Source organism: Apodemus sylvaticus, chromosome 19 (assembly GCF_947179515.1).
Source record: "Apodemus sylvaticus chromosome 19, mApoSyl1.1, whole genome shotgun sequence".
Classification (NCBI taxonomy): domain Eukaryota; kingdom Metazoa; phylum Chordata; class Mammalia; order Rodentia; family Muridae; genus Apodemus; species Apodemus sylvaticus.
The window spans coordinates 1121104-1146958 of NC_067490.1; the positions used below are offsets into that span (position 1 = coordinate 1121104).

The 25855-nt window shown below is 42.2% G+C and overlaps 1 protein-coding gene and 1 pseudogene across 1 annotated transcript; both read left to right on the plus strand.

The window, feature by feature from the left end:
• The first annotated feature begins 3551 nt into the window (after positions 1-3551).
• Positions 3552-8413, plus strand: LOC127670100 (H-2 class I histocompatibility antigen, Q10 alpha chain-like). Its single transcript, XM_052164423.1, is given in 7 exon segments — positions 3552-3624; positions 3866-4135; positions 4387-4658; positions 5206-5247; positions 5250-5500; positions 5617-5723; positions 8349-8413. Coding segments are annotated over 7 exon segments (1080 nt in total).
• Positions 8414-21139: 12726 nt separating this feature from the next.
• LOC127670101 (saoe class I histocompatibility antigen, A alpha chain-like) lies at positions 21140-23476 on the plus strand (annotated as a pseudogene).
• The last annotated feature ends 2379 nt before the right edge of the window (positions 23477-25855 follow it).

Consider the following 25855-nt stretch of genomic DNA (forward strand, 5'->3'; position numbering starts at 1 on the left):
TGGTCATATCCATATTCAGTGTACCATCCTGTCTCCATCCCTTACTTGGGTCACAGTTATGGAAACTTCCCTAGGACAAGGAGCAGGGGATTCCTCATGTCCTTCATGCCCCTACTGCCAAACTGGTACCTAACTGTGACCAAGGGAAGGATCTAAAGAAGATAGATCAATGAATATGCACAACTGGTCCTCCTGGTGTATAAATTACTAACTAATATGAACTGGAAGCAGTGCATTCAGTGAGACACCAGCCTTCTATCTGGGATTCCTGCCAGGTCCACTGGCTTTGAGAAGGGCAGGGGTGGAGAAGAAAAATGGACAGTAATGACCTGCAGCAAAAGCCAGGAAATTTGGTAAGGTGACACTGGAGGTAAGATTTGTTAGGAAGTGCAACTTATCAAACCAGTTCCCTTCAGATGTGACACTCACAGGCTCTGGTTTGGTTCTGGGTCAGAGCCATCTCCCATAGGAAGTGGAAGACATGGAGCATTGTGGTCTTGAACTTGAGAGATGGCAAAAGATTGACTCCATACATTTCCCATTTCATTTCATAAGCCTGAAATCAGGAAAGCTACTTGCCTTTCCTAGAATTCTCTATGGGAGTGACAGGAGCATGTGGGTAGAAAATGGGAAGATGAACTCCTGGAAACTGTATCTCTACAGTCCTGTTTCACTTCTCAAACCCACCTCTGGGGAGTGGTGCCCTGGAAGTTGTTTCTGGGGATAAGCTGTTTACCTTATTTCTTGTCCTAGAAATTTTGAAAACAACTTTCTGAGTCCAGTTTGGGGGAGAATAAGTGAGCAGTTCCTAATCATTTTTATGTCAGGATCTCTACAAACTTAGAAAGGCAATGTAATTTTGCATAGGTAGATATTTACCATTCTATGAGCCCAAACTTTTGAGACATTTGCTTTATTCAAGATACAACAATATCAACAAACCAGACCCCCCGCCCCCAGAGCTCCTGGGGATTAAACAACCAAATAAAGAATACACATGGAGGGACTCACTGTTCCAGATGCATATGTAGCAAACGATGGCCTTATCTGGCATCAGTGAGAGGGGAAGCCCTTACTCCTGTGAAGTTTCAATGCTCCAGTGTAAGGAAATGCTAGAGCGGTGAAGCAGGCGTGGGTGAGTGGGTTTGGGAGCACACTCATAGAATCGGGGGAAGGAGGGAATGGTGTAGGGGAATTTTGGAGGGGAATCCAGGGAGGGGGATTAACATTTGAAATGTAAATAAATGAAATATCCAATAAAAAGTACATTGTAACAACTTGAATCTTTAAGTGGGCCTGGATTCCAAAAATGGAGGCTACTACTGCTCAAAAAGTTGTTTCATACCTTTGTAACTAAAAATGACCTCTAACAACGCATTTAGTAATTCACATATTGGAATAGCACATACTCATTTCATTCCTCTAATTCAGCACTTCTGAAAAGGTGGGTAAATACTATGACATCAAGGCCATTCTAAGTTACATAAATTTCTCTCCCCTGCTGTTTTCTGTGAACTGAATGGCCGATTTCCTGACAATGCAGATGGGATTTTCTCCAAAGTACAAATTCTAAACAGGTCCAGCCTCTTTGTATAATAATAACAACCTTTCTTTCCCACTGCCTCTGGTAGGTGGTGGCCTAGAAGAAAGTTAAGCATTTAGTATTAAAAATAGGGTTGACAAAAAATTCTCCTGGAGGTCTATATAAGGAAAATGGAAGACTGGAGGCTTATTTTTCTTCACCTGCTTACACTTACTTGCTAGCACATATGGTGGAACTTATTTCTTCAGGACTCTAGCTTTTACAGAAGACCAGCTGAAATGTCTAGCCTTGTGGGACTGAACAACTTCTAGATTCTTGGTTTTCCATTTATTGGGTTAGTTGGACTGTGGACTGTAAGTCATTATAAGAAATTACACACACACACACACACACACACACACACACACTCCTTAAGTTCTGAGCTTCTAGAAAATGCTGAATAATACATCAGAAGACAACTGTGCAGAACTCACACCTTGCTTGATTCTGTGCAGACACCTATATAGAAAGTCTTTATCACAACAACCACAGAATTCATAAGATTCTGATACTTTATTTTGTCTGTAAAATTTTCTCATCTCCGGGACATGAGTTGATCACACAATCCGGCAAGGGCTTGCACAACTATATTCAAATGCTTAATTAAAGACAGAAGCATGAAGTTGTAGTTCAGTGAAAACAAAGTTCAATCAGGATAGAGGTTTCCCAGGCTTGCCTGTGTTGGAACTTGAGAGAAGAAGAGGAGCCCACACAGTAAGGGTAGGGATGGAGTTTGTTGCTCCCCATGACTTCTTACATACTGCTCAGAGAAGACATACATGTAGTCACAGTCAGATGTAGAAAGCATAGTCACCAGGTCTTGAAGCCACAATGGAGGAGAATCCAGAACAGATATTATTTGTTCAGTACCACATTTAGGCATCTATCTTACCCTGTACATAAAAAGCACTGGAATAGATGTATTTAAATGGTGACACACTGAACAGCCCATCACATGTTCACACTATCCTAATTCCAAGAGTTCCCATACCACAGAGTTCTCTCCTCTGCATGTCTCCCTTCTGAATACCAAGTCCTTGTTAGAGCATTACTTTTTAATGCTGTAATAGAAAGCTGGACATCCAAGGAACTTTATCTCCCAGTGGGAAGCTAAGTAAGACCAAGTAAAATTCCTTGCAGATAGAACTAAATGAGGAGATATAGGCTGGCTGTGATTTCCCCATGAGCTCCTTTCTGGATTTTTTGTTTGTTTGTTTTGAGATAGGGTTTCTCTAGATATCCCTGGCTGTCCTGGAACTCACTCTGTAGACCAATCTGGCTTTGATCTCAGAAATCCACCTGCCTCTGTCTCCCAAGTGCTAGAATTAAAGGCATGTGCCACCACTGCCTGGCTCCTTTCTGTATTGTTATAAGTTGTGCTATGAATAGCCACCACTGTTATTAATAGCAAGACTGATCATAGCTGCCTCTAGCTTTACTCCTGGGAAAAAAAACCTTTTATTAGAGCTCAGGGAGGCAGCATGACCAGAGGACCTAGAAAAATGACCTGGTACTTATCTCAGATAAGTGCCCAGAACTATGACTGCAGATCCAGAAAAATATGATGGAAGACTGCACATGATAAGGGATAACTCGACTCCTTGCTTCTATTCTAAGTAGGAAATTTCCCTCTGACTTCTGAAAGCTGAGAAACAGGTCTCTGTCACCTCTATTTCAAGTCCTCAGGTCCCCATTCATCGAGATATAATTCAGCCACTGGTTGTCTAAGAATTCTAATAATCCATGACTGAAATCCCCTCATGGCAATGCATCTGAGCTGTATCTGAGCTGCTAAGGGAGGGTCTTAGAGAGTTCTCTTGCAGGTATTTATCTTTCCATCACCAAACCCTGATAGCCTCTATCACTACCTTTGGGAATTCTTAAGAGAAACTAATCAGGCTGCTTCTTTCAAGATTATGAAATGAACCAATAATAGCAGAGTCTGAGTCTGTCTCCATTTTCAAAAAGGATGAAGACCTTTGTTACTGAGGCTCTCCTCCTGTTGCTGAAGGCTCTGCTGTCCCTGACCAGCTATCAAGAGGGTGAGTGGGGTTGTCCATAGGGAAAGGACCCATCTTAGCAAACGAAGAACTCCATCCCTAGGGGTAGAGCACAAGGAAATTATGTCTTTACCCTAGCCCAGCTAGAACCTACATTCACTTTATCATTTTACATCCTACCACTGCCCCTTGTATCCTAACCCTACCTGTCTCTGGGGGCTGTGTTGTGGAGCACCATGGGGTTGTAGAGTGGGGTTAACATCTAAAGACTCACTATACCTAGGTACCATCTTTCTTGGCTTTTTCCAAACTCTCTTCACTGTGCGTGGCCTCCCTAATCCCCAGTTCATCAGTGTTGGCTTTGTAGATGACATACAGTTTGAGAGATTCAACAGCAGAAGAGATGTTCAGAGGACAGAGCACTGTGCACCGTGGATAGATCAAAAGAAACCAGAGGACTGGAAGGATAGCACAGACCAGGTCCTGAGCTATTTTCAGGATTTCACGGAGGTACTGCAAAGGATGCTCAAAATCTACAACTACAGTTCAACTGGTGAGTGAGTCCAGTTCAGAAATCCCAAAATTCCAGTTCTCCATAGGCCTGTTCCTGGTCTCCATGTCCAAGTCTATGCCCTGGAAAATGTGACCCATGGCTCAAGACAGTCACGGGACACTGATTATTTTCTGTCCACCTAATACTAACTCAGACCACTTAGAAAGGGCCTATAAAAGCGACCATTTCTCTTCAGGGTCCTATCAATTGTTAGGGCCTTTTAGAGTGGCCAAAAGTAGATTCTTGTTCAGGGTGTCACATACTCCAGAGGAGATATAGCTGCTATGTCCTGCTGCAAAGGTATTTCAATCACGCATTCTTTGAATTAGCCATCAATGACCACGATTACATCAGGCTGAATAAGGACCGGAGGACTTGGACCCTAGTTGGCAAGTTTGTTGAGATGCTCAAGGAAGAGTGCAATACATCAGGTTTTACAGAAAGTGTGAAGAATTACCTGGAGTATAAATGCATGGAAGCACTTCTCACAGAGCTGGAGTATGGGAAGGAGATTTTACTGAAACTGGTAAGGACAGACACTGCCCCATCTGTTCCTGTCCCTTAAGGGTTTCTCCTCAGCAGGGCAAAGGTGGAATACTAACTCTATATTTCATCAAAGGGGAAAGAGGGCTTGTGGGTTTCTTGAAACAACATGAAAGAGGGACTCTCCATACTGCTAAGCATTCTCTTAGGAGAGTTCAGTCTGTGAATTAAGCAGCAGTTCCTTCCATTTAATTTGTGAACCATGATCTCTCTCAGGCCTGTTCACTGTCCATGTACAGTGACTTTGAGGTCTTTCTCCAGGGTCTTTGAGTCTTTAATCTCCTCCCTTTCAGACCCAGAATTCTATCCTATAGGGAGATACAGCATTCCTCCTCTATCCTGGATCATGTTGATTCTGAAACATTCCAAGGAACAGATTACCCCACCCATATCCTGAATTTAGCTTGCTGTGTTTGACTGGCATCTCCCACTCAAGCTAATTCTACTGTCCATCCACACTAATTTACATGTATATTGATTGATCCCCAGGAAGAATGCCAAATGTCTTCAATTTCCAAATGTTTTCCACAGACACCCCCAAAACACATGTGACCTATAAGGTCAGATCCACCAAAAAAAAATCACTTTAAGGTGCTGGGCCTTGAACTTTTACCCTGCTGAAATTACCCTAATCTGGGAAAAGGATGAGAGCAGCCAAACTGCACACATGGAGGTGTCAGAGCCCAGGCCTTCAGGGGATGGAATCTTCCAGAAGAGGGCAGCTCTTGTGGTTCAGTCTGGAGAAGAGCAGAGATACACATGTCATGTGAATCATGAGGGGCTGCCTGAGCCCATGACCCTGAGATGGGGCAAGGACTGGAAGTGAGCATGGATAACCTTCTGAGCAAGAGGCAGTCCTCAGGGAGAGCGCCATCAGGGTCAAGACAGAGAGCTGCAGGTCAGAGTCTTCACTCTGCTTCCCTTCATTCCCTTCCCAGGGCCGGAGACCACCATCTCTTCCTGGCTACTGTTATTGCTGTTATTCTTGGAGCTCTGTTCATGGGATCAATGATGACTTTTCTGATATGGAAGAGGAAAACTAGAGGTAAGAAAGTGTTAGGGTCTTAGTTTGTGTCTCCATGAAAATAACAAGCCCAAGTTGTGAGAGTGCCCTGGGACCTGACAGCAGATTCCATCACCACAGCTGCAGTTCGTACAGGGCAGATGTGCTGAGAGTAATTCCATTGTGAATCGTAAAGAAAATAATGAACACAATCATTGCTACAATGGGAGATGTCAGAGACCTTATTCTCAGCTCTCAGATGTCAGAGGGAAATTTTCTATTTAGAATAAACACACAGGGATCCAGATACCACATTTCATGTATAGGTTTCCATCACGCTAATCTGAATCTGCAGTCACCATTATGGACACTTATCTGAGGTAAAGACCAGGAGATCCCTCTTGGCCATTTTCATAATGATGCCTCTCTCATCTCTAATATAAGAGCATATTTTCAAAGGTTAAACAAGAAACATGGATCTTTGTCTTGTCAGTAATAATAGTTGTTGCTCATCCATGGGAAACTTAATATAGAAAAGAGCCCACACACTTCCGTTTTTCTTGCCACAGTGAAGTATGCCCAGTCTTCTGTTACAGCATTAAAATGTCACACCCCAAAGGGTCTGGTGTGCCACAGTGAGAGGGACAGATCACAGAATCCCAAGGGATGGAGACTGTTGGGATTGGGACCGTTTGAGTGAATAATGGGCTGTTAACTATCTCACCATTTAAAGACACATATCTGGGTTTCTTCCCTGTTCTTTTTATCTACAGGTTAAGGCATATGTCTCTCTGTGATTGCCAGCCATTACACATTGTGTCTGGTTTCTCCACACATGGTGCCTTCTCTTTCTGCATCTGACTCTGACAATGTGTCTGTCTCCTCTGAGCACAGTGTAAGCAGGTTATGCGCAGCAACAGGCCCCATTCGCACCTTTGTGTGCTTTCCTCAGTCATCTCTCATGCTCCAGCACAGGTAGAGCTGGGAAACCTCCATCCCTTATTGGAATTTAGCTTTCACTAACCTAGCATTTCATGCTTCTGTCTTTAATTATTTGTTTGTGTTTTTGCAATATCTTGACACATTGGGTAATTAATTGATGTCCTAAACATGAGTAAAACTTAATGGAAAATAAAGCTCACAACCTTATGACATTTGTGTTTGTTGTGCTAAATCCATTCCTTGTATGGCACTGTTTGCAGGGTTAGTCATAGGAGTCTTGGGTTGTGAAAAGTTGTTGCTGTGTCCACCAGGGCTTTCGATTTGTCTCTTTCCACTTGTGTCATCTTGCAATCTCCTCATCCCAGATTTCCATTACACCTGTTTCTCTGGGTCATGTGATCAGATGGTCTCAGACATTTTTTGGAATCTGTCCATAATTCCGTGGCCATCAGTCATGTAGGGCAATGCCACAATCCCCTCCACAGGTAGTTGAGGGGACTACAGATCAAGTAGCATAAAGACAGATCTCCATTTTAATGAGGTACCTAAAGGCCTGAAGGGCTTAGTCAATTAAACTCTCCTTCCCAGACACTACTCCTTGCAAAAGGTATTTAACCTCAGGCCTGCTTTGAGAAACTGGGGTATGGTTTCACTAATCACAACTCTCTGCCATAGCAATAAATGCTTTAAAACTCTGGACTGCCTCTTCTCATTGGACCCTCTGTGGGAAACAATGGAGCAGGTCTTCTTCTAAGGGCCTCTCAGTGCTTCCAGACAGGGTCTCCACCAAGCCATGCCACCTGCCTAAGCAAGCAAAGGACTCTGCCCTCCTTATGGGAACCAGCCATAGGTTTCCTCCAGCCCTTTTCTATTCCACCCCTGCCTAGAGCCAGCCTGTGGGCCCCCACTCTGTTCTCAGCTCTTCTGCAACACTCAGCAGTGTCTGCAACATACAACAGTGAGAACTTGCCATCCCTGGACTCCATGCAACCAAGGGACCCATGAGCCCAACTCTGGCAGTTCCACAGAGCCCCCAAACTGTGTGCCTCCCCACCCCAGAGCCACTCCTGTGGATTCTCACAGCCTGATGCTTGCCTGGAGGTGGTGTGGGGTGTGCGCAGTCAAACTTCTTCTGTCCACCTCCATGAACTGCCCTAGCCCTGTGGTGGGTTGGACACAGGCCAACATTTTAACCCACATACAGATATATTTAGAATAAAATGGTTTTTAATTGCTGATATACTTGTCTCTGAGGTTGGACTCAGAAGGAATTTGTGACTAAGGCCAGGACGGCATGAATCGGGATAAAGCAACTTGTCCTCAGACATTACTCCCAGGATACTGGCCACAAGATGTAGGTTAGAGTGAGAAGGCAGGCTGTGGTGTTCCTAGATTCCAAAACTTAATTTTCCCATTTCCCAAATCACCATCTGTCCCTCACATTGGTAACACCTAAAGATGCCGATCACCTAATGCACATGAAGGTTATAAGAGAAGAGAAGACCAGTCCTGACTTATCCTGTATTCTTGAAGCAAAACGAAGAATCCATGCATCTTCAAATCTTCTTATTCCTGTTCCAATTCCTGAACCACATGCATGGTTTAGAGTTCAAGTTCAGGACAGAAAGAGCCTCAAAGAGTGATCAGGGCTCAGTTTGGCAAAGGTGCATTACCCAGAAAACTCCATTTTTGCTTTAACTCCGCTGTACTTTCCCTGTTCCCTAGTTGGAGAACTGGGCTTTGCATTGATCACCAAATCTAACTGGTATTTCCTGAGGTGTAATATGTAAGAATAGGAAATGGTTCCATGAAGAAAAAAGTCAGAGAGCTACAAATGGTCTGAAACTGCAAACTAACTTTGCATATTATAAGTTGTGTGGTACAAGGAGAGAAGAAACTCTTTGCAGAGTCATAAGGGACAGTATTAATTCCAGGGATGCAAGTGGAAGGTGAAAGGTCATCTTAAGTATGGTTGAGGGACAGATAGGCCAGGTAACTTTTTATTAGGGATATTTGCATGGACTCCATGTGAGCTGTGCAGACTGAGAGATTTGCATAAAGGATTACTCCTACTAGGCTCCAGATCAGGAAGTTTCATGACTCTTCCTTTCTCAATTATTTTTTTTACTTTTTAATTATTTTATTAAATATTATTATGACTACCTGTCATCTTGGGGTTTGTTGCCCCTCTTAGAAATGTTCAGTTAAATAGCATGTCATGGTGGGCTGATGACTAATAGCTAAAAGACTAATGTCTTTAGTTCAGCCATGCCATTGGAGAGCTTGAGATTGTTTCATTATCTCATGTGCATCACTAAGTGATACCCTAGAGCTGTGTGGAGTTTTAACTTGTTGGCTCGTTTGAATTTTGTGTTTTTTTTTCATTTTTTTTCTTTTTTCTTTTTTTTAATATCTTTATTTTCTATATTCTTTGTTTACATTCCAAATGATTTCCCCTTTCCCGGATCCCCCCTCCCCATATGTCCCATAAACCTTCTTCTCTCCATCCATTCTCCAATCACCTCCCTTCTTTTTCTCTGTCCTTATATTCCCCTCCAATGCTAGATCAATCCTTTCCAGGATCAGGACCCTCTCCATACTTCTTCATGGGAGTCATTTGTTATGCGATTTGTGCCTTGGGTATTCAGGGCTTCTGGGCTAATTAATATCCACTTATCAGAGATTGCATTCCATGTGTATTCTTTTGTGACTGGGTTACCTCACTTAGGATGATATTTTCCAGATCAAACCATTTGCCTAAAAATTTTGTGAATTCATTGTTTCTAATTGCTGAGTAGCATTCCATTGTGTAAATATACCACATTTTCTGTATCCATTCCTCCTTTGAGGGGCATCTGGGTTCTTTCCAGCTTCTGGCTATTATAAATAAGGCTGCTATGAACATAATGGAGCATGTGTCTTTATTGCATGCCGGGGAATCCTTTGGGTATATACCCAGGAGAGGTATAGCAGGGTCCTCCGGAAGTGTCATGTCCAGTTTTCTGAGGAACCGCCAGACTGATTTCCAAAGTGGTTGTACCATCTTACAGCCCCACCAACAGTGGAGGAGTGTTCCTCTTTCTCCACATCCTCGCCAACACCTGCTGTCTCCTGAGTTTTTGACCTTAGCCATTCTGACTGGTGTAAGGTGAATCTCAAGGTTGTTTTGATTTGCATTTCCCTAATGACTAATGATGTTGAGCACTTCTTAAGGTGCCTCTCGGCCATCTGAATTTCTTCAGGTGAAATTCTTTGTTTAGATTTGTACCCCATTTTTAATAGGGTTATTTGGTTCCCTGAGGTCTAACTTCTTGAGTTCTTTGTATATATTGGATATTAGCCCTCTATCAGATGTAGGGTTAGTGAATATCCTTTCCCAATTTGATGGTTGCCGTTTTGTCCTTTTAACAGTGTCCTTTGCCTTACAGAAACTTTGTAATTTTATGAAGTCCAATTTGTCAATTCTTGATCTTAGATCTTAGAGCATAAGCTATTGGTGTTCTATTAAGGAACTTTTCCCATGTGCCCATGTCCTCAAGGGTCTTCCCCAGTTTCTTTTCTATTAGTTTCAGTGTGTCAGGTTTTATGTGGAGGTCCTTGATCCACTTGGAGTTGAGCTTAGTACAAGGAGATAAGAATGGATCAATTTGCATTCTTCTGCATGCTGACCTCCAATTGAACCAGCACCATTTGTTGAAAAGGCTATCTTTTTTCCACTGGATGTTTTTGGCTCCTTTGTCAAAGATCAAGTGACCATAGGTGTGTGGGTTCATTTCTGGATCTTCAATTCTATTCCATTGGTCCGTTTGTCTATCACTGTACCAATACCATGCAGTTTTTAACACTATTGCTCTGTAGTATTGCTTGAAGTCAGGGATACTGATTCCCCCAGAATTTCTCTTATGATCCCCCTCTAAACCTGGGACACAGCACCAAGTCTCTGGCAAAAACATGAAATATGAGCCACATCTGACCACAGGGCTTGTGTGTCTTTTCCATTCCTATGAAAAGAAACCATAATCAAGACAGATCTTAATCTCATAAAGGACAATCTTTCCTTGGATCTGGTTTACATGTTCAGAGATTCTATCCATTATAATCATGGCAGAAGGCATAACAGCGTCTGGGCAGTCATAGTGCTGGGAGAGCCTTGACTTCTACATCTGGATTTGAAAGCAAGCAGGAAAGACTGGCACCCTTATGTAGAAATGTCCCATTCAACAATGACATTCTTCCTCCAACAACTAGGTCACAACTCCTCCAACATGGCCAACAAACAGGGTTTGGAATCATCTGCCATGATAATGTATTGAACCTCTGAACCTGTAAGACAGTCCCAATAAAATGTTTCATTTATAAGAGTTTCCTTGGTCATGGCATTTGTTCACAACTGTAAAACCCTAAGAGTGGTCATAATATAAGTAGTTGCTACTTTTGAAAGTCCTCCAAGAATGCACTGGGTACTGTGCTACATGTCTGGGGCTTGAGTATCCCTAGAGTGTCATCCTGGTAGGATGACAGAGACTCTGGTAAGATTTTGAGTTGGAGATCATCACAGACCTGTCAGTAGTGCATTCTCTTTCTAATCTGACACTACTACCTTTGACCTTCTCTGGACATGGTGTTCACGGCCACTGACAGACAGACACCTTTATCCTAAATTTCTGGAACTTCTTCAGAACTCTTTGAGCTATGATCACCAAGAAACAAAGGCTTGGTGAGGAAACCTTAACACACCATTAAAGTCCATGACAAAACAGTGAGGGAATAAAACCCCAGATTGGGAGCTAGAGTAGGACACTCCACTGAGAGACATAGGCCTTTGCTTTCCTTTCCTTCATTGATACTGTCAGCCAAATTGGAAAATTGTCTTGGTCTCAGTCAGATGTTGTCAACAGCACAGGTACAGGCATCAGGATAAGTATCGTTTCCCCAGAAAATGCAATCGGGATAGCAGGGATCAGAGCATGGTCTGGTTTGGGGAAGCAGGCCTCTGAAGATTTCTCTCCTAGAAGTTAATCTTGCCATGACTCTTCAAGTCTTGGTACCTTGAACTGTGAATTCTTAGAGAAGGCATTCAGCCTCATCCTTATGTTCTGACTTGTGTAGAGAATAAGAACCTTACTGAACTAAATGTGCACCATCATTTGGGAGGTAGACTTTGTTACCTATAGACATTCTCTTGCTGTTGGAAGCCTTGCTAGCTTTGGTTCAGACTCTGGCAAGTATGTGAAGGTCTTCAGTGAAAGAACTTCTTTCTGTAGCAGCAAAGACTCTATGTAATACCACCACATGCAAGGAAAGCCTATACTAGGCCCAGTCCTATGAGACCTTGCAGGCTTGCAATACCAGTTGTGGTATTTCCATTTCCTTTCTTCTGAGGCTGGCCTCCTGCATCCCTGATTCATAATCAGTTATAGGCTTTAAGACTTACAGATTGTGGGAAACCATTGAGATTTGGACTTGCTCTCCTACTATAGGTTGAGCAGGGATGGCAAGTGTCAATAGGTAGAGAACAATGACCCACACAGCAGGAGGTTCTGAAAACATAGCTTTGGCCACTGATGTGTTTGAGCCTGAGGGGAAGCCTTTTCTATAATCTCTCCTGCTGTAGCTGTTTTCAACATTTGAATCACATGTTCTCCTCCACTTCTTCCTTTGGAAATAATTTTTTTGCTTCTATTATGTATATGACTGTTTGTCCTGCACATATGTCCATACACCCTAATTGTGCCTTCTGTAGCATTAAGTATTAAAATTTCTGGCCCAGGGTTTCTTCCCACCTTCAACCATTTATGTTTCTAGATGAAAGACACACACCTTTTATATTTTTAAATGTGCCTTGTGCAACACAATAGGTGAGTAGCTACCTATCCCCCATGCTATTAGAATCTTCTTTCCTATCAATAACCCTAAATTATCATTTACTATGTATTATATTCCTTATGGGCTGCTCTAAAGCCAATTGGGCTGTCCTCTGGGCCATGGTATCCTGGCCCTTAGCCCATGGCAGCTCTGCTTTTCCCTCCTGCATGTTCTTCTTCTACCACAGTGACTTCACTCCTGTCCTTTCTCCTCATGTTCCTCTCTCCCAAAAGCCAGCAAATCCTCAAGCCCACCTTGTGCTGAGCTATTGCCTCTTGGCATCTTTATCCAGCAATCAGAATTAACTTTTGGGCAGGGTTCCAGGGGCTACATGAATGCTCCATGTCTTGGGAGCCAGCACTTACCATCACAGTAGACAGGAAATGTAAAATCTCAAGAGCCTGGTGTCTGTGAAGATCAGGAAAGGTCTTCAGATTCCCTGTGACTGGAGTCCAATGGTTGTCTGTCTAAGTGCAGGTGCTAGCAACTGAACCCAGGTCTACTGGAAGAGCAGTCAGCGCTCCTTGTCACTGGGCCATCAGCCCAACTCCTAATCCCCACCCTACTCCAATTCTTCCTGTTAAAACTTTTTCAAATTTCTGTATTTTTCTGTCTTAACCAGGTTTCTGGTGACTCCTTCTCATAGGGTGGCTACTTTATAGACCCTCTAAATCCCAGTCATGAAAAGAAGAAAGAAATCTTTTTGTTTTGGCTTATAAAATTTCCATCATTGCTAATATTTTTGAGTTATCCATAGAGCACTCCTCACTTCACACAGCTATTACTGAACTTGCAGAGTCTTTTCCCTTGTACACCCTAGTGTAATCTCCTTGTGTGTCATGTTGTACTCGACCCTCAGGAAGTGGGCATCCCTGTCATGTCTGTTTTTGTCTTCTGTTCCTCCATGGACTGAGACTAGTCTCTAGTGCTGAATTTGAGTCTGCTGTCTTTCTCATTAGTTTGTCCCTAATTTCTGACAGAAACTCCCTTATTTCTTTAATTACACATTCTTTAACACATATCCCCATGGTGTTATTGTCATCAGAACTTTTAGGGTCAAAGCTTGTTTTCTGACAGCTGTAATAAGCTAGGATCTGTCAACACAAAAAGACAATTAAAGACACAAGTACAGTAAACAGCAGAAAAAAATGATTTTATTAAGTGTGGCCATATTTGGAAGAAAAGTAACCAACTTCTGAGACTCCCTCTGTCTCTCCAGGTTCATGATTCATATTCTGACATGTGTTTTAAGTTTAAACATAGATATTGTACTGGCTGGTTTTGTGTGTCAACTTGACACAGGCTGGAGTTATCACAGAGAAAGGAGCTTCAGTTGGGGAAGTGCCTCCATGAGATCCAGCTGTGGGGCATTTTCTCAATTAGTGATCAAGCGGGGAGGGCCCCTTGTGGCTGGTTACCATCTTTGGGCTGGTATTCTTGGGTTTTCTATAAGAGAGCAGGCTGAATAAGCCAGGGGAAGCAAGCCGGTATGGAACATCCCTCCATGGCTTCTGCATCAGCTCCTGCTTCCTGACCTGCTTGAGTTCCAGTCCTGACTTCCTTTATTGATGAACAGCCATGCAGAACTGTAAGCTGAATAAACCCTTTCCTCCCCAACTTGCTTCTTGGTCATGATGTTTGTGCAGGAAGAGAAACCCTGACTAAGACAGGAACCCTGCTTCCCCCTTCTGGTTCTTCTTCTTCTTCTTCTTTTTTTTTTTTTTAATTTTAAGTTACTAATAAACTGGAGATTCCAGGACATCACTCACCTCTTCTGATAGCAGTTACCTAATTTGCCCCAGCATATTCTCTGGCAATCCTTTAAAACTGTGCATGTGTGTCTTCCCACAGCATGCATCTCTGATCCTCAAATTTCTGATTACAGGTGAATTCTGTAACTCACAAGCCTTCTGTGAAGTTTTAAAGTCTGTTTACTTATCCATGTCTGTAAAAGTTGGCAGGAATTTAGCAAGTGACATAGACAGGTCAGAAGTGATCAATTACTGTGTGAATATTTTGTTGTTATTGGGGTATAGAGAAAGCATATCTTATGATGGTCTTTATCTAATGGTATTTCTGCTCCTTCTTTTGCTGGGCTGGATTAGATGTATGGTCCCTGTGCTCTTCCAGGATATGAATTGTGTATTTAGTCAGTGTACAGAGAGGGTCCTGATCCTGGAAAGGATTGATCTAGCATGGGAAGGGAATATAAGGACAGAGAAAAAGGAGGGAGGTGATTGGAGAAGGGATGGAGAGAAGAAGGTTTATGGGACATATGGGGAGGGGGGATCCGGGAAAAGGGAAATCATTTGGAATGTAAACAAAGAATATAGAAAATAAAAATATTAAAAAAATAAAAGTGTAAAAAACAGCTTTTTGAGCTGTATTAGCCTCTAGTATGGAATATATTAATTAAAGGGAACTATGATATTCTATGAAATTGTCTACAAAGAAAGTCATTAAACCAAGTACTAGGCCAAAATAGAAGCCTTGTAACCAGTGCCATTCACAGCTTCTGATTCTTAGCTGTCTGTCCACCCTGTTCTCATTTAGAACTTTTTTTTAAATGTTAGTATATTTTTATTATATTTTCTCTATTTACATTTCAAATTTTATTCCCTTTAATTAATATATTCTCCTCCCACTCATTTAGAATCTAGAATGTGGTCCCCAAAGCCTTGAGTCACAGACAGCTATAAGTAGCCACGTGGATACTAGGAATCTGAATTGGAAACTTCTGGTTTCTTTTGAAAGGCGTTTGTTGGATGGTGTTTTGCTGGGGCATACATGTGAAGAAATGCTTTGCTGAAGTGGATTACAGTGTAAGGATGTTTTGCTAAAGCAAGCATGTGAAAGAACTCATGTTGAAGTTCTCTATGCCAATAACAAGCATGTAATTTTTGGCCTTACATTATGTAGATGAGATCCCTTTGTTGTGACTCCATAGAGAGTAATGCCGGCAACAAAACAAGTTGTATTCTGGATGCTTCTTGATGCTTCTACTGACAGAGTGATTTCATCTGACACAGACTCATGTGGAATTCTTCCTAAGACAGACTCACTTGCTGGGACAACATGCTTGCTGAGACAAGACACATGCTGACGGAAGACACATGAAGGGCATATGATTTGTGGAGCAAGTATAAATAGGACTCAAGGACAGTTATGCAGGGCTTGGCTTGCTTACATAGCTTGCGTTTCAAGGCTTCTTGGTCTCCTGTCTTCCTTGAGCTCTGCTTCCTTGATGTAGGCAAGGCAAAGAACTTCCCCTGGCCTCCCTTCAGGTCCTGCTCCCTCCTGCTGACTCCTGCTGATTTCACTGAGGTCTAGCTTTTTCTCCTTTCTGGTAACATCCCTTCTGATTTATGTTTGCTATTCCGACACTACTGAATTGGATTGCTGGTATATTTGTGAAGTTGCTTGCCAGTGGATCCAACTGCTGCTGCTGCTTTGTGTGAACTGAATGACTGATTTCCTGACAATGCAGATGGGGTTTTCTCTAAAGAACAAATTCTCAATAGGTCCACTCTCTTTGTATAATAATAAGAACCTTTCTTTCCCTCTGCCCTTGGTAGCCTAGAAGGGAGGTTAGGCATTTAGTATTAGAAATAGGGCTGACACAAATTTAAGCTATAGGAATCCAGTAAAATAAAAGAACTTCTAGAATTATCACCATCACCTACCTAAAGCTATACTACAAAGCAATTGTAATGAAAACTGCACAGTTGGTATAAGAACAGACAGGTTGATCAATGGAATCGAATTAAAACCCTGAAATAAACCCACACACCTATGGACACTGTTTTTTAAACAAAAAGCCAAATTTTACAGTGGGGAAAATGTATCTTCAACAAGGGTTGGTCTAATGGATGTCTTCCTGTAGAAGAATGCAAAGAGAAACATAACTATTATTCTTCAAAAACTCATGTCCAAGGGGATCAAAGACCTCAATGTAAAAGCAGATAAACCAAATCTAATAGAAAAGAAATTGAGCAAGATCCTTGAACTCAATGTTAGATGAGAAAAGTTCTGGAACAAAATACCAACAGCTCAGACTCTTCAACTGATTAATTGATCAACAATTGATTAATAGGACCCCTTGAACCTGAAAAGATTCTGCAAAGTAAAGGACACTGTCGATAGGACAAAACCACAGGCTACAAACTAGGAAAGGATCTTCACCACCCCTACATCTCACAGAGTGTTAATATCCAAAATCTCCACAAACTCAAGAAGTTAGACACCAATAACCAAAATAACTCAATTTAAAAAAAGAGGCACGCAGCTAAACAGAGAATTCTCATCAAAGGAATCTAGAATGGCTGAGAAGAGCTTAAAGAAATGTTAAATGTGCTTAATCATCAGGGAAATGTATATCAAAATGACCCTGTTATTCTATCTTACACACTTTAGAATGATTAAGATCAAGCAATGAGATAACAGCTCAGGCTGGAAAGGAGGTGGAGCAAGGGGAGCACTCCTCCATTGCTGGTGGGTGTCAAAACTTCTACAACTATTTTGGAAATCAATGTAGGGGGTATCAAAAAAAGACCATGAGTAAATCTACCTCAAGACCCTTTTATACCAATACTGGGCCTATACCCAAAAGATACCCTACTATAGCACAGGGATACTTACTCAACTATGTTTACAACAGCTTTATTCATAACAACCAGAAACTAGGAACAACCTAGATGTTCCTCAACTGAAGAATGGATAAAGAAGATATGGCACATCTATACAATGGAATACTCTTCAGCTATTAAAACAAAGAGATCATGAACTCTGCAGGCACATGGATGGAACTTGAGAATACCATCTTGAATGAGGGAACCCAGACTCAAAATGAGAAGTGCATATTAGTCATAAAGTATAGGAAACACCACATACATTGTAGAGACTTATAGAAGCTAAGAGAGAAGGCTCAAGCAAGGATGCTTGAATCTCATCTAGAAGGGGGAATAAAATAATCATATGAGGCAGATGAAGGGTGGGAACCGAGCAATAGAGCAGACAGGCAGGGTAAAGGGGGGTTTCTGCATCAGCTTTGGGGAGAAACAGGAGAGAAAGGCAGAGGGCCAAGAGAATGAATGGAAAGGTGTGCAGCATGATTGGGGGTGTGATTGGAAGGGTGTCCCAAGGATATCTCAGAGGCTTGTGATGTGCAATGAACTCCCATTGATTAGCTGAGACTCACAGCAGATGGGATATGAAACATGAAGAGACCATGTATTCATTATAGCCAGGCAGGTACTCCATTGTAATGATAGGGACACTAATCCACCAACAATAGTTTTGACCTAAAATTTATCCTGTCTACAATAAATGTGGGGACAGGGGATAGATCAGAGATGAAGGAATGTCTACCGAATGACTGCCCTAAATTGAGACCCATCCCATCAATAAGCACAAGTCACTCGCACTGCTAATGACACTCTTTTATGCTGGCAGACGTGAACCTAGCATAACTGTCCTCTGAGGGATATTTGTCCCCTGAGCAGCTGACTAAAGCAGATTCAGAGACAGATGCACAACCAAACACTGGATGAAACTTGGGGACTCTTATGGAAGAGTTGAGTGAAGAATTGAGGTTCCTGAATGGGAGAGGAACTCCACAGGAAGACCAACAGGGTCAACTAACCTATATACTTGGGGCTCTAAGAGACTGTACCGCTAACAAGAGAGCAAATTGACTGCACCTAGGCTCCTACACACATGTAGCAGATGTGGAATTAGTTCTTCATGTGGGTCCCTCGGCAAGTTGATCGAGGGCTATCCCGAAAGGTATTATCTGTGTGTGGAATATGTTACCTTAATTGGAACGCCTTTTGTGGCCTCAGTGGAAGAAGATGCCCCAAGTCCGGCAGTGTCTTGATGTGTCAGGGAAGGGGTAAACTTTGGAGGGCCCTCCCCCATCTCAAAGAAGAAGTAGAGGGGGATATAGCAGGGACTGTGTGAGGAAGACTGGGTGACAGCAATCAGGTTGTAAAGTAAAGAAAAAATATTTTTAAAATTCCAAGAATTTGTAATGGAAAAGGTGAGAATAAAAATAAGCAGAAGTTGATTCACCTCATTATTGTATTTTAGAAAATAGTTGTTACTTTTTGTAAACATTCTGTTTATATGCACTTTCTTTTTTTAAATTTGTTATATTCTTTATTTACATTTCAAATGATTTCCCCTTTTCTGGCTCCCCACTCCCTGAAAGTCCCATAAGCCCTCTTCCCTCCCCCTGTTCCCCCATCTACTCCTTCCCACTTCCCTATTCTGGTATTCCCCTATACTGCTGCACTGAGTCTTTCCAGAACCAGGGGCCACTCCTCCGTTCTTCTCGGACATCATTTAATATCTGGATTATGTCTTGGGTATTCCATGTTTCTAGGCTAATATTCACTTATCACTGAGTGCTTACCATGATTAAGACTTTTGAGACTGGGTTACCTCACTTAGTATGATGTTCTCCAGCTCCATCCATTTGTCTAAGAATTCCATGAATTCATTGTTTCTAATGGCTGAATAGTACTCCATTGTGTAAATATACCACTTTTTTTTTATCCATTCCTCCGTTGAAGGACACCTGGGTTCTTTCCAGCTTCTGGCTACTACAAATAGGGCTGCTATGAACATAGTGGAGCATGTGTCCTTATTGCATGCTGAAGAATCCTCTGGATATATGCCCAGGAGTGGTATAACCGGGTCCTCAGGAAGTGTCATGTCCAGTTTTCTGAGGAACCGCCAGACTGATTTCCAAAGTGGTTGCACCATCTTGCAATCCCACTAGCAGTGGAGGAGTGTTCCTCTTTCTCCACATCCTCGCCAACACCTGCTGTCTCCTGAGTTTTTGACCTTAGCCATTCTGACTGGTGTGAGATGAAATCTCAGGGTTGTTTTGATTTGCATTTCCCTAATGATTAATGATGTTGAACATTTCTTAAGGTGCTTCTCAGCCCTCCGAAGTTCTTCATGTGAAAATTCTTTGTTTAGCTCTGTACCCCACTTTTTAATGGGTTTTTTTTTTTGTTCTCTTGGTTCTACCTTCTTGAGTTCTTTGTATATATTAGATATTAGCCCTCTGTCGGATTTAGGATTGGTGAAGATCCTTTCCCAATCTGTTGGTTGACGTTTTGTCCTTTTGACAGTGTCTTTTGCCTTACAGAAACTTTGTAGTTTTATGAGGTCCCATTTGTCTATTCTTGATCTTAGAGCATAAGCTATTGGTGTTTTAAACATAGTAAAAGCAATATACAACAAACCGGTAGCCAACATCAAATTAAATGGAGAGAAACTTGAAGCAATCCCACTAAAATCAGGGACTAGACAAGGCTGCCCCCTCTCCCCATATCTTTTCAATATAGATCTTGAAGTCCTAGCTAGAGCAATTAGACAACATAAGGAGGTCAAAGGGATATAAATTGGAAAGGAAGAAGTCAAACCATCACTATTTGCAAATGATATGATAGTATACTTAAGTGACCCAAAAAAACTCTTCTAGAGAGCTCCTACAGCTGATAAACAACTTCAGCAAAGTGGCTGGCTACAAAATCAACTCAAGCAAATCAGTAGCCTTTCTGTACTCAAAGGATAAGCAGACTGAGAAAGAAATTAGGGAAATGACACCCTTCACAATAGCCACAAACAGCATAAAGTATCTTGGTGTGACTCTAACCAAACAAGTGAAAGAGCTATATGACAAGAACTTCAGATCTCTGAAGAAGGAAATCGAAGAATATCTCAGAAAATGGAAAAATCTTCCATGCTCGTGGATTGGCAGGATTAATATAGTTAAAATGGCCATCTTGCCAAAGGCAATCTACAGATTCAATGCAATCCCCATCAAAATCCCAACCCAGTTCTTCATAGAGCTAGAAAGAGCAATTCTCAAATTCATCTGGAATAACAAAAAACCCAGGATTGCTAAAACTATTCTCAACAGTAAAAGAACTTCTGGGGGATTCGGTATCCCAGACCTCAAACTTTACTACAGAGCAATAGTGATAAAAACTGCAAGGTATTGGTACAATGTCAGGCAAGCGGATCAACGGAATAGGATTGAAGACCCAGAAATGAACCCACACACCTATGACCTCTTGATCTTCGACAAAGGAGCTGAAAGCATCCAGTGGGAAAAAAAAGATAGTCTTTTCAACAAATGGTGCTGGTTCAATTGGAGGTCAGCATGCAGAAGAATTCGAATCAATCCATTCTTATCTTCTTGTACTAAGCTCAACTCCAAATGGATCAAGGACCTCCACATAAAACCTGACACACTGAAACTTATATGCACTTTCTTAATATATTTGATGAAGCAAATGTCACAAAATTTGAGTTTTAAATGTGATGAAGTTTGGCTGACACAATCCACACACTTATGATTAGCTCTGAGGACCATTTTCTTTGTCAGACATTGTAGACATCTTCACATCAAAATTGTTGAGACTTACTGAGTCAATGGCATATCAGATTGACTCAGAAGAACATTGTGATCAAGACCAGGAGTTCAAGCATCAGAGTAAACAACTTGTCTTACCACACACTGCACCTAGGATCCCAAGCCCCAGAGCTAGATCTGAGCTGGTGAATCAGGGCCTTAGGGACTGCTCTTACAGAAGTTCATCTTTCCATGCCTCAAAGCAAACAGAGTTTATCTCTACCGTTGGGAATTCTTAGAGAAGGTGATCATCCTCCTCCTTATCAAGACTATAAAATGAATGCATACTAGCAGAAACTCAGTCTGTATTTACCAAGAGGATGAAGAACTTTGAATCCCAGCTTCTCTTCCTGCTGCTCATGGTCATCTTTGCCATCACGAAGCATCCAAATGGTGAGTGTGGGAATTTGAAAGGAAAGGGTCAAACATGGGGAATTAAAGGGACTCCACCCCTGGGGTTCAGTACCTGGAAAGCATATCTCTTCCCTAATCCAGCCAGAATTTCTGTTCCCTTCTCCTTTTTGCATCCTGCCTCCTGCCCCCTACCTTCCTCAGGAATAGGTCTATGGACTAGCATTGGGTCCTAGGTGTGGGGATTTAAAAACCCACTGTCCCTAGGTTCCCACACTCTGAGATATGTAGAAACCCTCCTGTAGTGGCCTGGGCCTCTGGAGCCCCAGTTAATCTTTCTCAGCTATGTGGATGATACACAGATCTTAGGATTCAACAGTTTATCAGAGAGTCAGATGGTACAGAGCCGGGTGCCATGGATGAATGAGAAAAAAGAGTTTTTGGAGATGATGACACAGGATATCCAGCGTGATAAAGAGATCTTCACAGAAATATTGAGGAAAGTGATCCACATCTACAGTTATAGCACGGCTGGTGAGTAAACCCCAGGCAGGAATTTCAAACATCAAGCTGCCCATGCAGTTGCCCCTGTGTGTTACATCCGGGCTTTATACCTAGAAAATTCGACCTATGGTTACTAGGCTGCAGACAGCTCAGTCGCTGACCTGGGTTTCTGTGTAGTTCAAATCCAAGTTCAAATCCACTAAGAAAATTCCCTTGGGCTGGGTCAACCAACTGTAGAAACCCACCAAGTCACCTACCCTGTACAAATGGCTGAGAGTTGGGCTTTCTCCAGGATATTACACAATCCAGAGGAGGTATGGCTGCCAAGTCATGCCCAGATGGCACTTCAGTCATGGTTTCTACGAATTAGCGCTCAACAGCCATGATTACATCTCACTGAATGAGGATTTGCAAACATGGAGAGTGGTTGGCAAGGCAGCTGAGATGTTCAGGGAAGAGTGGCAGAAGGACAATTATACAAAACTACTGAAGTCTTACTTGCTGGGTTCATGTGTGGAGTCGCTCATTGAACACCTGCACAGTGGGAAGAAGAATTTGCTGAGAGCAGGTAATATCAGAAACTGCCCCATCTGCTCTGACACTGTAGCTCCTTTTCCGTTGATTCATCCTCAGCAGGGAGAAGCTGTAATAGTTACTCAGTCTTGTATCACAGGGAGAAGAGTTCTTGTAGGTTTCTACATTCAACTAGACAGAGAAACTGTCCCGAGGACTAAGCCTTCTCTCAGCACAGTTCAGTCTCTGAATTAAGCAGCAGTTCCTTGCATTTGCATTGTTTACCAGGACCCTGCTCAAACCTGTTCATAGTCCATGCACCATGCCTTGCCCTCTGAGGTCTGACCACAGTTTTTCTGAGTCTTTCATCTCCATCCCACAGGAACACAAAGTCCAAATTCCTAGACGGAGATCCAGCATCACCTGTTCTGTGCTGGCTCATGTTGATTCTGAAACTTTCCCTGGAATAGATTCCCATCCATATCCTGAGGTTATGGTGCTCTGTGGGGTTGGCACCTCTCCTTCAGGCTAACTCTCCTGTCCATTCACACAAAGCTACATGAGCATTGATGAATGTCTAGAAAGAATGGAAAATGCTTTAAATATCCAATTGTTTCCCTCAGACATCCCTAAAATACACCTGACCCATAAGATCAGACCAGATGGGACAATCACCCTGAAGTGCTGGGCCCTGAACTTCTACCCTGCTGAGATCACCCTAAACTGGCAGAAGGATGGGAGCAACCAGACCCAGGACATGGAAGTGTAGAGACCAGGCCTTCTGGGGATGGAACCTTCCAGAAGTGGGCCGCTGTTGTAGTGCTTACTGGAGGAGAGAAGAGATACACATGTCATGTAAACCATGAGGGGCTACCTGAGCCCATCACCCTGAGATGGGGTAAGGACTGGGAGTGAGCACAGAGGCCATTGAAAGGGAGTGAGAGCCCAGAGGGCAACTGGAAAATGGTCAAGACAGAGAGCTAGATGTAAGACTCTAATTCTACTTCCATTCATTTTCATCCCAGAGCCTCCTGAGACCACCATCCCCTTCCTGGATATTGTTATTGCTGTGGTCCTTGGAACTCTGCTTATGGGAGCAGTGATGGCTTTTCTGATATGGAAGAGGACTAGAGGTAAGAAAGGGAAATGCCGTAGTTCATGTCTCCAGGGAAATAACAATCCCAAGCTGTGAGAGTTCCCTGCCACACAACAACAGATTCCATTCACACAGCTGCAGTTCATACAGGGCAGATGTGCTGAGAGTAACTCCATTGTGAATCATAAAGGAAATAATGAACAGAATCATAACTACAATGACAGAGATAGCAGAGACCTTATTCTCAGCTCTCAGACGTCAAAGAGACATTGCCTAATTAGAATAAACTCCCATGGTTCCAGATATCACATTTCATGTACAGGTTTCCACCATGATTATCTGGGTCTGGAGTCACAGTACTGGACACTCATCTGAGATAAACACTAGGAGATCCCTCTAAGCCATGTTCTCCTGCTACCTCCATGACCTCTAATATAAGATCATGTTTTGAGTTTAAACAGGAAACAGCTATGTTCAGTCTAGTAAGTAATAAAAGTTGTTTTGCTTGCCACAGTGGGGTGAAATTTTTAGATGCCCAGATTACTGTTACAGCATTAAAATGTCAAACCCTAAAGGGCCTGGTATGCACCAGCAAGAGGGACAGAGGACAGAATCCTGAGGGATGGGGACTCCTAGGATTGGGGCCATTTGAATGTGCTGTTCTCTATGTCCCCATTTAAAGATTCATATCTATGTTTATCCTTATTCTTTTTGTCTACAGGTTAAGACAGATGTGATACAGAGCCATAAACACTGTGTCTGGTTTCTCCTCCCATGGTGCCTTCTCTTTCTACATCTGACTGTGACTCTGTGTCTGTCTCCTCTAAGCACAGAGTCATCAGCAGTAACAGGCCCCACGCTGACCCTCAGTGTGTGTATTCCCCAGTCATTTCTCATATTCCCACACAGGCAGGACTGGGAATCCTTCATCCCTGAATGGGATTTAGTTTTCACTAACTGACCTAACACTTCATGGCTCTGTATTTGATTAAGCATCTGTATATGGTTGTGCAACCTCTTGGCAGATTATGTGATTGATTGATGCCCTAAAAATAAGTAAAACTTGAGGGAAAAATAAAGGCTAAGAACCTTATGAAATTCGTGTTTGCTGTGCTCAATCCACTCACTGCCTGTATGGCATTGGTTTCAGTGTGGAATCAAGAGTGTCCTGGGATGTTTACACTTGCTGCTGGTTCCACCTGGGCTTTCACATTGTCCCTTTCCTCCTGAATCATTTTTCTATCTCCTAATGCCAATCTTCCAGCACCCCTGTTCCTCAGGGTCATGTGATCAAAAGGTCTCATCCATTTTTCAGCCTTGTCCAGGGTATGTGATGTTCTCTTATGTGGACAGTCAGTCTGTACTGGTGTCAGTCTAATGTTAAATTAGGAGAAATTTAGATTATGGATTCCACATGAATTCTATTTGTTCTCAGTTTTGAGTATGAGCCTGGTGTCATTGACTTCTGATGTCATCTGTCAGTGACAATATTAGGAAGTTTTTCTGTCAAGTCACACAGCTGATCTCTGTGCTATTCTGTCAAAGTTGTGAGATGTAAAGCCTAGGGTAGGATAGCATGTCTGACAAATCCAAAGAACTTGACTTGTCAACAGGATGTTTGCAAGTTCAAGATCAACCTGAGCTACATACTGAGGACCTGTTCTGAAATAAGGCATTAGACAAATAAATTCAAAAGTAAATGGTATATGGTGGACACAGTTCTACTATGCTAATGTTAATTCAAAGAAATCTGAATTAATATATGCTTTTATTATAGAAAGAATGTTCAATGTAAATAAAGTTATATGGAAGAAAACTAAGGGCTCAGCCTACATAGCTCCCTTCTTTATCCTGAGTCCTCTTAGGTATCCACATTAACCTAACCTCCTGGCCCACACATAGCTGACAAAGGTCCAACCTTGATCATGATCAGAGCTCACCTCTCACTACCTTTAGCTGCGCATTCCATGTGGTATTTTTAAAACAAGGTATCCAGGCCTGACATCTTGGATGCCATTTAGACTTTAGGCCTTCAGTCAAGAATGTGACTCACAGGATGAAATTCAGATTCAGTGAATGGACAGATTGGTCCTGAACACGGGAGAAGTAACAGAGGGTTGCCTAGGGCTAGGTCCAGACTACCCTTGTGCATGTTATCCAAGCTGTGATATTAGAACCAAGAAGAGATATTTGAGGAAATACGGGCAAGATGAAGAAATCACAAAACATGCAAGTCTCCATTAATAGGAACAAGTATGTGGAACCACAACACATTTTGACTCAGTTTGAGGTTATATATTATTTTCACTAAAATAAGGTTCTCAAATTTCAGTTCACGGCATAGTCAATGTCTATGAATATAGTCAACAGAAGGAAATTTATCTTGAGGATACACAGAAAATTAGAAATATATATATATAGACAAGTATAGACATGTTTGGAACAAAATGGTCTAGAATTGTGGACATGTTGGTC